The 13,756-nt window shown below is 49.6% G+C and overlaps 1 protein-coding gene across 1 annotated transcript in view; it reads left to right on the forward strand.

Moving 5' to 3' along the window:
• LOC140418105 (sodium- and chloride-dependent neutral and basic amino acid transporter B(0+)-like) overlaps positions 1 to 13,756 on the forward strand; it is a 271,390-nt gene that overhangs the window by 211,457 nt on the left and 46,177 nt on the right. Inside the window, exon 10 of the mRNA XM_072501524.1 lies at positions 2,734 to 2,859. Within this exon, the coding sequence (XP_072357625.1) occupies positions 2,734 to 2,859 (126 nt within the window). The remainder of the gene's footprint in view (positions 1 to 2,733; positions 2,860 to 13,756) is intronic.

Raw genomic sequence — 13,756 nt, forward strand, 5'->3', positions numbered from 1 at the left:
AGGGTGGGTGGCTCAGTGCCCACGGGTCTGCCATGCCACACCCTGGATCGTGTGTACCCATTACGGGTCCCTGCCTGTCAGTTCCACTGACTGTGAAGGCCGCTGGCCACATAGCTGAAGGCTATTGCTAATAGTGAATTGGCAATCATAGTTACGTGAGCACTTCACTAATCCCAAGTGGATTCCCATGGCTGGACGCATCATGTTGTGTGTGGGAGTTATTGCCTAGCATTCCAATCAGGCCATATTCCTGAACACTGCAGGAAGCAACACCACGGACGCAGCTGCCAACATCCAAACACCTAGGGAGTGGGCCCCAGCAAAGGGGACATCTCCACCACCAGTGGCTGTCTGTGGGTGCACTGCGGAGGGGACCAGTGTTATGTGCGGATGTCTGGGATACAGCGTGTGGGGCAGGGGTGGCTGGCATATTGGATGGAAGGGAATGTTGGGGGGGGGGCAGTGATGGGGAAGCAATGGGGCAATGGAGAGCCCCAGGGTGGAGGACACCACTGGTTGTCAGTCTCACAATCTCCAATTCTTTACAAATATTACTTGAGATGGATGATATCTTGGACCCCGCAGAAGCTGCCCTCGAGGTGTTACTGGCAGGCCAGGTGGCTAGACCCCTGAGGCAGCGGCAGAAGCGAGTTAAGAGACTTAAGAGGGTGGCCTGTGTGCAGTGGTCCGCACCACATCCTGAGGGCCCGGCAGCCCATCAGGCCAGAGAGGGACCCAGAGGGGTAGGCCCGCGAAGGCCCAAGGTGTACACGCGTCGCTGTCCTTTCGAACTGATGACGGACACCGTGTGCCGCAGGAGGCTCCTCCTCAACATGTGGATGGTGTGGCACCTGTGCCATGTCTTCGTGGGCTTGACACCCCATGGAGGAGGAGCATACCTGCTCCCGATGGCTGTCAAGGCTACCGCAGCCCTGAACGTTTACGTCTCAGGATCAGTCCAGGGCTCCAGCGGGAACATGTGTGGCATTTCCCATCTACAGCCCACATCCGCGAGGTCACGGATGCCCAGTTTGATAGACAGCGAACTATATAAACCTTGACATGGTCCAGGCCCAACAGGATACCCAGGAAGCAGGATTCAGGTCCAGGGAGCAATAGATGACACGTATATCTCCTTGCGCACACCGGGTTGTCAGGTAGTGACTTACATCAATGGGAAGGGATTTCACTCCATGAATGACCAGACTGATGTGGAGACCGGGTACAATGAGGCCCATGCAGCCACCCGGGCTCTCAGCGAGCGGTGCATCGGACTGCTCAATCTGCGGTTCCGATGGCTTGACCACTTTGTTGGTGCACTGCAGTATCCCTCCCAGAGGGTTGCCCACTTTGTGGTGTTCTGCTATGCCCTTCACAACTTGGCACAGCAGCGGGGCAATGTATTGGAGGGCGCGGGGGAGGAAGATGTGGGCACCTCCTCCTCGGAGGAGGAGGAGGTGCCAGACCAGGAGGGCTTGGTGGACAAGCCCGGGTCGGACACGCAGGATCAGTCAGAGGATGGAGGACAGGTGGCAACGGCAAATTCTGGCAAGGCCGGAGTTCACTACGATGTGGCGCTGTCCGTCTTCACACCTCCTCCCCTTGTCCCTCCCCTCTTCCCCCCTCGTTAGCCACACACTTTGTTCATCGTGCGGGGTGGGAGGGGAGGAGGAGTATCCCGGGGAATGGATGAATGGGGAGTATGGCAGTGTGGGTGGCACTGCTGGACATGGGTGGGCCGGGGCACAGTAGGGTGCTGGACAGGGGTGGTACCAGATGCATGCGCGTGGGGACAGGCCAGGAGTGGAGGTGGGGCAGTGCCAGGGTTCCAGTGCCAGCCCACCCATGCCGGTGAAGGTCGTCGATCTTCTTACGGCACAGGGTGCTGGTCCTTCTGGTGATGCTCCCCGAGCTGATGGTCACTGCCTCTTGGATTGGATTTGATTTGTTTATTGTCACGTGTACCGAGGTACAGTGAAAAGTATTTTTCATCGCAGGCGACACTGGTTGCCATATGTCTGCCATTCCGTGCCCCTCGGGGGAATAGGACACCCCGTCTGGTCTTGATCGCAGCTAATAATCTGGCCAGATGATAATAATAATAATAATCGCTTATTGTCACAAGTAGGCTTCAATGAAGTTACTGTGAAAAGCCCCTAGTCACGACATTCCGGTGCCTGTTCGGGGAGGCCGGTACGGGAATTGAACCTGCACTGCTGGCCTTGTTCTGCATTACAAGCCAGCTGTTTAGCCTGCTGTGCTAAACCAGCCCCATCCTTGAATTGTGGGGCTGGTCTCCTCAGTGACATGGCTGCGAGCTGTGTGGGGTTCACTCTGCAGGATCAGTTTAAGTGCTGCTCCCCTTGTTAGCAGGGAGATGGCGGGCGCAGTCCCTGCGAATCAGTCAGTGGGATCATCATTTGTGGCGTAAAGCCCGTGGTGCCTCATTAAGTGGACCAATTAAAGTTTTATACCAGTGACGGCCATGCCAGGTCGAATGTGGGAAATCCGCGGCAATTCCAGCTCGCTACCACACTTAGAATCTTTTCCATTAAATCGCGCCCACCTGGCACTGGATTGCCACTGTCGCTCAGAATGAGTGGTGTGGCCAATGGAAAATGTCGCACCGGTACAAACTCTTTTAAGGGTGGGACTCCAGGACATTGTTGAGTTGATCGTTGTTCTCTCTTAAACATGGTGATTGATATCTTTTCAATTCTATTCATTATTTAGGTTTCAATTTGGTTTTCATTGCCTACCCAGAGGCTCTTACCCAGTTGCCATGGGCACCTTTATGGTCCACCTTATTTTTCCTCATGCTGCTCACTCTGGGACTAGACAGTCTGTTTGCAGATTTTGGTAAGAGCATCATTATTTAATTGAACCTATCTTTTTCCAGTTTTATAGAAGGTTATAAGATGGATGAATTTTTAATGTGTTTGTATATCTGCTCACTACCTCAACACATTCTTATGTTCAGATTCACTACTCTGTAGCTCAATTTCAGATCTGTATTAATCCAATCAAACATCAGCAATGTTCACAATTAAACAGCAGACAAAATGGAAATGAGGCCTAAACACCTCCAGTAAAGTCACCAAACTAGCCATGTTGTCAAAGCCAATTAGTAGCTGGTCACAGATGCTGGAAACACCAGCAGAAAGCCCCATTATTGTGAGCAGGAACACAGAGGCCGTATCAACACATTCAACTGGATCATCATGTTCAACTGGGCAGCACGGTAGCATTGTGGATAGCACAATTGCTTCACAGCTCCAGGATCCTAGGTTCGATTCCGGCTTGGGTCGCTATCTGTGTGGAGTCTGCACATCCTCCCCGTGTGTGCGTGGGTTTCCTCCGGGTGCTCCGGTTTCCTCCCACAGTCCAAAGATGGGCAGGTTAGGTGGATTGGCCATGATAAATTGCCCTTCGTGTCCAAAATTGCCCTTAGTGTTGGGTGGGGTTACTGGGTTATGGGGAGAGGGTGGAGGTGTTGACCTTGGGTCGGGTGCTCTTCCCAAGAGCCGGTGCAGACTCGATGGGCCGAATGGCCTCCTTCTGCACTGTAAATTCGATGATAATCATTGAGCTGGCAGGCCTGGATGTGGCATTGCCAGGAAAGGAGGCTCAATGAGTGAAGTCCATTTTAGATCACAGGCCTCAGGATCATTTACAGTGTAGGGTCACCAGCAAATTGTAAAGCATGAGGCAATCAACCACTCGGAAGTGATGTCTGCAGAAAAGTTTGGTTTTATTCAGGTTACTATACACTCCTCCTATTCCCAAAAATTCTTCTGGATCTGGCCCACACCTGGCCTGGGGAATGTATATCCCAGAATTCTAGGAAATGGGGTTAGCCCCACCCCCTCATCTGGGTAGATCGTATTCAGGGAAGGTCATAGGTACTCTGATTTTGCATGTCCCTGGGCCCCGTGTAGGGTTATAACACCCCTCCCCTCAAAGTCCGATACATCATCCATGTCGATGGAAGAGTGGAAACCTTTTTCCCTCTTTGCCAAAGGCTGATTATCCAGCACCCACTGCTTCCGGCCCGGAAGGGTGCAATGGACTGGGGAGAAGCGCTTCCTGGTTGAAATCTGGGAGGTTTCGCTGCCTTACGTTTGGGGGTCAGTCCTGGATCTGCGTCAATGTCCATTGGCAAAAACTCCATGTCCACCCCGTCGTCGGACTGGTCGATATCCCACATTTCTGAGTCACTGGGTCTGTTGTGTTATGCTGCTTCGGATAACACAAGCTGCTTCCTTGTTGTAGTCTCTACTAAAGGAAGCTCCAAACTATGAAATGAGTTCAACGTGTTTGTTGAACTATTAACACAGTTCTTAAATGAGTTTGACACTCTGCTAATCTACCTCTCTAGTAACTCAGTCTAACTGTACCAGCTTGCTCTAAGCCACATGCTGGGGTGTGATGCTGCTGATTAACCCTGTCTAACTCTCTAGATGTCTGTCTGTGGAAAGAGGCAGAGCCTGTGTGCCCTGTCCTTTTATATGAGTTGTGAAGTGCCCCCTTGTGGTAATGCCACCTCTGGGTGTCCTGATTACCCATTGATTGTGTCCTGTTCTAATGGCCCATTGGTTGTATGTCTGCATGTCATGACATCTCTGGTGTTCCCTCTAGTGGTTACTTAGTTGTAGTGTATTTACATTGACCCCTTGTGTACATACAGTGATGCACATCACTACAGGGTCCAGCTGCCTAGCTGGGTGCATTTGCAACTGCTCTGGAGGGAGGGGCATGACCGGGCTCACGATCCATGGTCGGTTTTCAGATACCTGTTCCACTCGGCTCCGGGGATGGTCCACGTGCCTAATCAAGTCCTTCCCTTGCACCTGCACCATATATGAGACCGGCCGGGTGTGTTTTATGACCCTTCCCGGAATCCATAATCCCCGTCAGTTAAATTCTGGATGTAAAGGCAATCACCAGTAGCTAATTCTCTCATGGGCCTGGCTCGCTTCACCTCGGTCCGTTCCTGCTGGTCACGGTCCGATCCCCTATGTTCGGGGAAACTAAGCTCAACTGCATGTGCAAGAAATGATCCATCAAAAGCTCCGTGGGCGTCATCCCGGTGGTAGCGTGCAGCGTGGTCCTGTGGTAGAACAGAAAATAGGCGAGTCGGGTTTCTGGCGAGCCCATGGTCTCTTTGCTGATCCCAAGTTTGAATGGCTGCACGGCATGTTCTGTCAACCCATTTCTGGACTGGTGATAAGGCGCGATGTGGACATGCTGACACTATTTTGCTTTAAAAAATCTGCACACTCCGATCTACTGCCAATGTCCAACAGAAGGACCTCCGGGAGTCCATGAAAGCTAAAAGTCTGTTGGAGCCATTCAGTGGTGGCACATGATGTAGGTGTCATCGTCCGGTGTACATCCATCCATTTGGAGTGAGCATCTACTATCAGTCGGTACATTGTCCCCTGGAAAGTCCCTGCAAAATGTATAGTCTCAGGCAAGGGACCATTCAGAAGCAATGTCTGTAGAAAGAATTGGCTTTATTCAGGTTATTTTACACTCCTCCTACACCCTGAAAGGCTCCCGTACCCAGCCAATACCAGGGCCGGGTATTTATATCCCAGCAGTCCTAGTAAAAGGGGAGATAGACCCGCCCCTTCGTCTGGGTAGATTGTATTCAGGTGAGGCCACAGGGACTCTGATTTAGCATAGCCAATCCACAGCGGTCGATTCTCATAGACTTCCGCAGGATTGGAAGATTCACTGTGGGGGAGAGTCCAGAAAACCCTGGCCATAGTTTACACAACATTTCCTCGTGTCTGAATCGTTTTTGCCCTAGTATCATTGTGGTGAGCGCTGCACCAACTTCAAGATCAATATAAAAGCATAGTAAGAAGACTTACAACACCAGGTTAAAGTCTGGTGAGGAAGGAGCAGTGCTCCGAAAGCTAGTGTTTTGAAACAAACCTGTTGGACCTTAACCTGGTGTTGTGAGACTTCTTACTGTGCTCACCCCAGTCCAACGCCGGCATTTCCACATCAACGTAAAAGCAAATCACTGCTGATGCTGGAATCTGAAACAAAAAGAGAAAATACTGGACAATCTCAGCAGGTCTGACCGCATCTGTGGAGAGAAAAGGGGGCTAACGTATCAATGACTGGATGACTCTTTGTCAAAGCTCGAGAGAACTGGAAATGGGGTCAGATTTATACTGTAGTTGGGGGGGGGGGGTGGAATGGTGGGGCTGGATAAGGGGCCAGCGACAGGTGGAGATTGACAACTAAGCCCAGTGCAAACTGGAGGAACAGCCAATTAGGGACATAACAGCCTTCCGGACTGTGAACTCTCTCCACCAACTTCACTCCATTTTTATTTCTATCAATTTATTTTTATTTTAATTTCTTCCATTGATCTGTTTTAACTCGCCATTGTGTTCCTCCCCACCCCACCTCTACTTGGGCCATCTGTTCCTTGCTGCCCTTTGACACACTGCTCACCTTTGTTCTGCCAATCACACATTCTAATCTCTTTCTGTGTGTTTATCTGCATCTTCTCTAGCTTTAATCACCCCCATTTACATCCCTTTTGTCTCTGTCCTCGTCATCTTTGACAAGCTCCACCTATCACTGGCCCCCTGTCCATCCAACTGCTCCAGCCCCCGCCCGCCCCCCCCCCCGCCCCACCCACACTACAGTATAAATCTGACCCCATTTCCAGTTCTCTCTAGCCTTGACAAAGAATTATTCAGACTCAAATAATTTGCTCCCTTTCCTCTCCACAGACCTGCTGAGATTGTCCAGTATTTTCTGATCAAGACCTAAACATCCTTCCTGATGAGCAGTGTCCATGACTCTGGAGCTGGAATAACCTAGGACTGGATTCTCCCAATGAGACTATGTCCCCATGCTGGCGGAAAAACGGTGAGGTTTTACTCCCGAAATTCCTTGAACAAAGTTAAACGAATTCTTAGCCTGCAAGGGGCTAGCAGGGACCCGGAGTAAATCTTGCAGCTTTTGCTGCAGATACCGGCCCCCGCAGGTCCCGGTCAGAGGCCGCCCATGCATGCGCATGCCGGCAACCTCCAGCGGCCACGTCATGCTCGACGGTGGAGCTATACCGAAGAAAGAGACCCCCCGATCGGCCACGGGCTCGAGCTTCAATCCCCGCACATTTAATTAACGGCCGCCTATAAGGCCTCCCCTGGTCTCCGATCCGCCCGCCCCAGACCAGGGCAGCAGCCGCCATGCGGGCATCGCGAAAGGCAATAGGTCGTTACTTCCACGCCGTTGGTAACTCGGCCGGTTGGGAGCGGAGGATTACTGAGCGGGCCTCTGGCAATCGGCCCCCAGAGGTGCAGCATACTCCCCGGTAACGCCGATTTTCAGTGCCCGGAGAATAGCCGGACCGGTGTCCGTCCCGATTACGGTGTCAAACTGGATTCTCCGCCCCTGCGCCGGCCGCGAGTACGGCGTCGGACTGCAGTGAAACAAAGCCCCTGGTCTTTATCCAACTGGAGCAAAACTTCAACTTTCCCTTAAATTCCAACCACACCTAAATGAAGACTAATAATCCATTAGCATTTTTCATTGTATTTTGCTCCTGTCCATTAACTTGAACTGATTTCTGCTGCTGCTGCTCTGATTTCTCATAATTTAGAAAATGCTCTGCTTTCTCTATTTTAAATCTAAAGTGGATTTCCCATAATCCCGACAGTGCTGAAGGAGACCATGCAGCCCATCGAGTCTGCATTGACCCTCTCAAAGAGCACCCTACCTCGGTCCATTCCCTCACCCGATCCCCGCAACCCCATCTAACTTGTACGTCCCTGGACACTAAAGGGCAATTTGATTGTGAATGCTTCGTCCAGAATTTAAAGAGGCCCAGTTAGAACTGATGGATAATCCAGACCAAGGTTGAGAGAGTAAATGGAAGTGATTGTGTTTTCATGCCTCGTAATGAGATAATAATGCAATTTAGTACAGCCAATCCACCTAACCTGCGCATCTTTGAACTGTGGGTGGAAACCGGAGTATCCAGAGGAAACCCATGCAGACAGGGTGAGAAAGTACAAGCTCCACACAGACAGTCACCCAAGGCCGGAATTGAACCTGGGAACCCGGCGCTGTGAGGCAGCAGTGCTCACCACTATGTCACTGTGCTATTCCATTTGAATCCATCTGTGGCTTCTTAACTTAATTAATCTATTGACATTTCCTTGCAACTTTCTGCTCCAGTTTGCGCAATTTACTGTGTTCAAAGAATTTGGTACTTCTCTCAGTGACATCCTGAGTGACAGGCTGGCCTGCAGGGGCGGAGAATCCAGTTTGACACCGTAATCGGGAAGAACACAACATCATAAGAAATGGAGCAGGACTACACCAGGCCCTTCGAGCATGCTCCACTATTCAATAAGATCATGGCTGATCTCTGCTTTCCTGCATCTCGTCCCACACATCCATTCACTCCCTTGTCAATCAAAATCTTCCAAAATGCCCCCTAAATGTGACACTGGTGAGTACGGAGGTTATGGGTCCATATTTCCAAATATAAATGAGCATCGTCTTATGCCACTTCCCTCTCCCTAAAAAAAGAGATTCATTATTCCCTCATTACAAGGCATGAAAACACAATCACTTGCATTTACTCTCTCAACCTTGGTCTGGATTATCCATCAGTTCTAACTGGGCCACTTTAAATTCTGGATGAAGCATTCGCAATCAAATGTGACTTCCCTACAATGTGGGTGATTTTTAGATAATATGGTTGGAGATATAAATTTTAATGGAATAACCTTAATGTGGAGATGCCGGCGTTGGACTGGGGCGGGCACAGTAAGAAATCTTACAACACCATGTTAAAGTCCAATAGGTCTGTTTGGAATCACTAGCTTTCGGAGCATAGCTCTGAGTTTTGCATTACTCCACAAAGAAAAAAGAAAGGAACAGCAGAGAACAGGCCCTTCGGCCCTCCAGGCCTGCACCGACTATGCTGCCCATCTAACCCAAAACCTTAAAGAACAAAGAAAAGTACAGCATAGAATCAGGGGTTTAAAGGTTTGTGATCCATATATCTGTATCCATTTCCGACGTATATCTCCAAGTGTTTGAGTTAGTAATTAGCCAATCGTTTCTTTTTCAACTGCAGAAAAATGCTTCTGATGTTTGTTCAGTTTTTTTGGAGAAGCACCAGATTGGTCTCTCTATTCTTGAATAATCCTCCTAGTGGAAGATAGCTCCTATCCCAGGGTCCTGGAGAAACGGTATCCGCTAGTGTAGCCAGACTTCCACAAATGCCAGAACAATGTGAATTTGGTACTTCTCTCAGTGATATGCTGAGTGACAGGCTGGCCTGTGGGATCAACAACTTGAATATTCAGAAGATGTTGCCGGTAGAAACCAAGATATCCTCGGACAAAGTGGTTGAGTTGGCCAAGCGACTGAAAGCGCTGAACAAAGTGCTTTTGATTACAAGTGTGCAGAACGAGGTGGAATAGTTATGGTGGGAATTGGTGGCCACTTGACATTCCCGAAGTGAGCAGTAGAGCCAGAAAAGAAGAAAAGTGACGGCAGACACAAGAGTCTGAAGCTTATTACAATTGTGGGGAAGGGCATTTCCAAGACAGATGCAAGTGTAAGGAATTCATCTGTTTCCAATGTAATAAGAAAGACAAGCTAGATGCAGAATTAGAAAGTCGACTCCAAGTTTCCCCCCCCCTCCAGATTTCTGAAATTCCAGTGAACAATTGGTGTACACTCTGAACATGGTGAGATTAAGTAAAATAACCTCCCCCCCACCACCCAATTCAGATTGCCCATGTCATCAATGGCCGTCTGCTTAAAATGGAGGTCAATACAATGGCGGCTGCCACGTTAGTGGGTGAGCAAATACTTAAGTCTCTGCAGGGAGGGCTGCAGCCTGTGAATCTCAGAGGTACATCGGTCACCTTAGCCACCTATACTGGGGAGGCACTGCACATATATGGGGGGCGGCATCCATGCCAGTATCGTGCCAACCGCAGTCAGCCTAGCTGCGACTAATTGTAGTAATGAGACAAAGGCCAAGCCTCATAAGATGGGATTGGCTGAAAAACATAAAGTTAAGGTGGCTAAAACTATTCAGCATCACCAATGGAGATTTTACAGAGGTCTTCCAGAGAGAGTTAGGATGCATCAAAGGAGTGAAAGCAAAGATTTATGTAGACCCAAAAGCAACACCAAAGTGTCACCACACCAGACTGGTGCCTTCTGCTCTACATCAAAATATGGAGGTGGAGTTGAAGATCCTGGGAGACCTGGGGGTAATTATTCCAGTACAGTTTTCAGAATGGGCAGCACCCATCGTACCCGTGTTGAAGCCGGACTGCACAGTCCAAATCTGTAGTGATTACAAGATGATGGTGAACAGGGTGCTAAAGTAGATAAATATCCTATCCCTAAGATATAAGATTTATGTTCTCAGTTGACAGGAAGACTCAAGTGCACTAAATTATATTTAAGCCATGCATTCCAGCAGCTGGATCTGGAAGCTGAGTCAAGAAAGTTTGTTACCATAAATATCCACAAAGGTTTGTTCCAATATGCGAGGTTGCCCTTCGGCCTGTGCCATATTCGAGCGCACGATCAAGATGTCCTGAAGGGGCTTAAAGAAGCTGGTATTCGGTTAAAGCGAGAAGTTTACGTTTCAGGCTGATGAGTTCACGTATTTAGGTTTCAGAGTTGATGTGACGGGATTGCACCACTTGACGATAAGATAAAAGCAATAAAAGGGGTCCAAGACCAAGGAGTACGTTGGAATTGAAGTCCTTTCTAGTGATGGTCAATTATTACGGCCGCTTTTACAGGCCAACCTGTCGACCATTTTGGCACCCCTACATCAACTGCAAAAAACCCGCCAATGTTAGAAGTGGGAATATTCCAAGAAGAAATTGTTTGATCAGGTCAAACAGGCCCTGCCATTATCGACCTTGTCACGTGTAATGCATCACCTTATGGCATTGGTGTGCTACTCCCACACAAAATGGAAGATGGAGTGGAAAGGCTTGTCACCTTCACATCCAGAACATTGTCGGATGTGGATAGGAAATATTCCCAGATTGACAAAGAAAGTCCGGTGGTCACTTATGCCATTACAAAATGTCATCAGTATGTTTATGGCCATCACTTCTCCATTGTCTTGAACCATAAATCATTACTTGGCATTTTTCATGAAGATAAATCCATCCCGCCAATAGCATCGACCCGTGTGCAAAGATGGTCACTGCTTTTGGCCTCACGTTCGTAAATCTTTCAGCACAGACTGGGAGCCCAGATATCAAATGTGGGTGTTTTGAGCTTCCACTGCCATAAACAATATCCGAATCTCCGACTCCATATGTGATTGTTCTGCCTCTAACTTTTGCTGACAGTCTACCTATTTCATCTGGCCACATTAAGACATAGAGCAAAAAGACCATGGGCTGGATTTTTCCAAAATAGGACTATGTCCCAACGCCGACAAGAAAATGTTGGAGTTTCACTCTGGAGATTCCTGCAAAAGAGTACAGCTAATTCAATGCCCTGCAGGGGGCTAGTAGGGACCCGGAGTAGTTGCGGATACGGGCCCCCGCACTACCGGTTTTGAGACCGCGCATGCGCACAGCGACGGCCTCCAGTAGCCGATCCGAGCTGTTTGACTCGGTCCGCGGAGGCAGACTGAAAAATTAGACCACCCGATCGACCACGCGCCCGAGGATCTGACCACGTGGATCTTAACCCCGGCTGTCTATAAGCCCCCCCTCGCTCCCCCCCCCCTTAGTGTCCAATCCCCCCGCCCCCCACCAGGGCGGCATCCTGTCTGGCAATACCAGGTTAGTTCCACGCTGTCAGGAACTTGGTCGGCCGAGAGCGGAGGATCGCTGGGTTGGCCTCTGTCAATGGACACCCAGCCATGCAGAGTACTCCGCGATCAAGCCGATTCTCGGGTCCCGGAGAATTGGCGGACTGGAGTAGGGCCCGAATTCGGCGTGAAATTGGATTCTGCGTCCCTGCACCGAACGCGATTTTGGCGCGGGGCTGCGGAGAATCCAGTCCCATGTATTGTCAAGAGTTAAAAGGGTGGTTCTCAGGGACTGGCATTTTGAGAAGATGGAACAGATTGGGCCCTAGGTACAACATAGGGGGAAAAAAATCATTTGTGAGGATGAAATTCTCCTGTGGGACTACAGAGTAATATTGCCACCCCCAGGGCAGCTGCCTCTTCTCCAAGAATTACAGCACGGTCATCCTGGTCAGTCCAAGAACAAGGTGCTGGCCAGGAGCTACATTTGGTGGCAAGGGATCGACAAGGAGGTCAGAAGTATGGTTAATCAATGCGAGCGGACTCAACACAACCTTCCGTCTGCAGCAGGTTTGCAACCTTGAGAGTGGCCGGGGTGTCCATGGACAAGGCTCCACATCGACTTTGCAAGTCCCTTTTTGGGTATGATGTTTTTGATTGTACCGGACGCCCACTTCAAGTATCTGGATGTTCAGCTTATGCATTCGACCACTGCAGCGCCATTGTGGACAAGCTGTGCCAAGTGTTTGCAATTCGCAACCTACCTGAGCTGGTTGTCTCAGACAATGGTGCTGCCTTCACAGCCAAACAGTCTCAATTCTACATTACACCCAATCGGATCCAGCATGTAAGGACAGCTTTCTACTGCCCCCCATCAAACGGGCTGACCAAAAGAGCTGTCCAAACTTTCAAAGCTTCATTGAAAAAACAAGTTAATCGGCCACTACCGCTTCATTCGGCAGACTTCTTCCTCTCATACAATACAACCCCAGATATCACCACTGGGCTCATGCCGGTTGAGTTGTTAACGAGTACAAAGAACAAAAAACAAAGAACAATACAGCACAAGAACCGGTCCTTCGGCCCTCCAAGCCTGCACTGACCATGGTACCTGCCTAAACTAAAACCGTATGCACTTACGGAGTCCGTACCCTTGCATTCCCACCCTATTCATACATTTTTCTAGATACCCCTTAAATGCCACGATCGTACCTCTCGCACCACCTCCTCAGGCAACGCGTTCCATATATTTACCACCCTCTGTGTAAAAAGATTGCCTCGCACATCTGTTCTAAACTTTACGCCACACACTTTAAACCTATGTCACCTAGTACATGACTCTCCTACGGTAGGAAAGAGCATCTGACTATCCACTCTGTCATGCCACTCAGAATCTGGTAGACCTCTATCAGGTGGCCTCTCAACCTCCGTTGTTCCAGTGAGAACAGACCGAGTTTATCTAACCCCTCCTCATAGCTAATGACTTCCATGCCAAGCAACATCCTAGTAAACCGCTTCTGTCCCCTCTCCAAAGCCTCCACATTCTTATCATAGAATCATAGAATTTACAGTGCAGAAGGAGGCCATTCGGCCCATCGAGTCTGCACCGGCTCTTGGAAAGAACACCCTACCAAGGTCCATACCTCCACCCTATCCCCATAACCCAGTAACCCCACCTAACACTAAGGGCAATTTTGGACACTAAGGGCAATTTATCATGGCCAATCCACCTAACCCGCACATCCTTGGACTGTGGGAGGAAACCGGAGCACCCGGAGGAAACCCACGCACACACGGGGAGGATGTGCAGACTCCGCACAGACAGTGACCCAAGCCGGAATCGAACCTGGGACCCTGGAGCTGTGAAGCAATTGTGCTATCCACAATGCTACCGTGCTGCCCACAATGCTACCGTGCTGCCCATGGCAGTGTGGCGATCAGAATTGTACACAATATTCCAAATGA

Source organism: Scyliorhinus torazame, chromosome 5 (genome assembly GCF_047496885.1).
Source record: "Scyliorhinus torazame isolate Kashiwa2021f chromosome 5, sScyTor2.1, whole genome shotgun sequence".
NCBI lineage: Eukaryota > Metazoa > Chordata > Chondrichthyes > Carcharhiniformes > Scyliorhinidae > Scyliorhinus > Scyliorhinus torazame.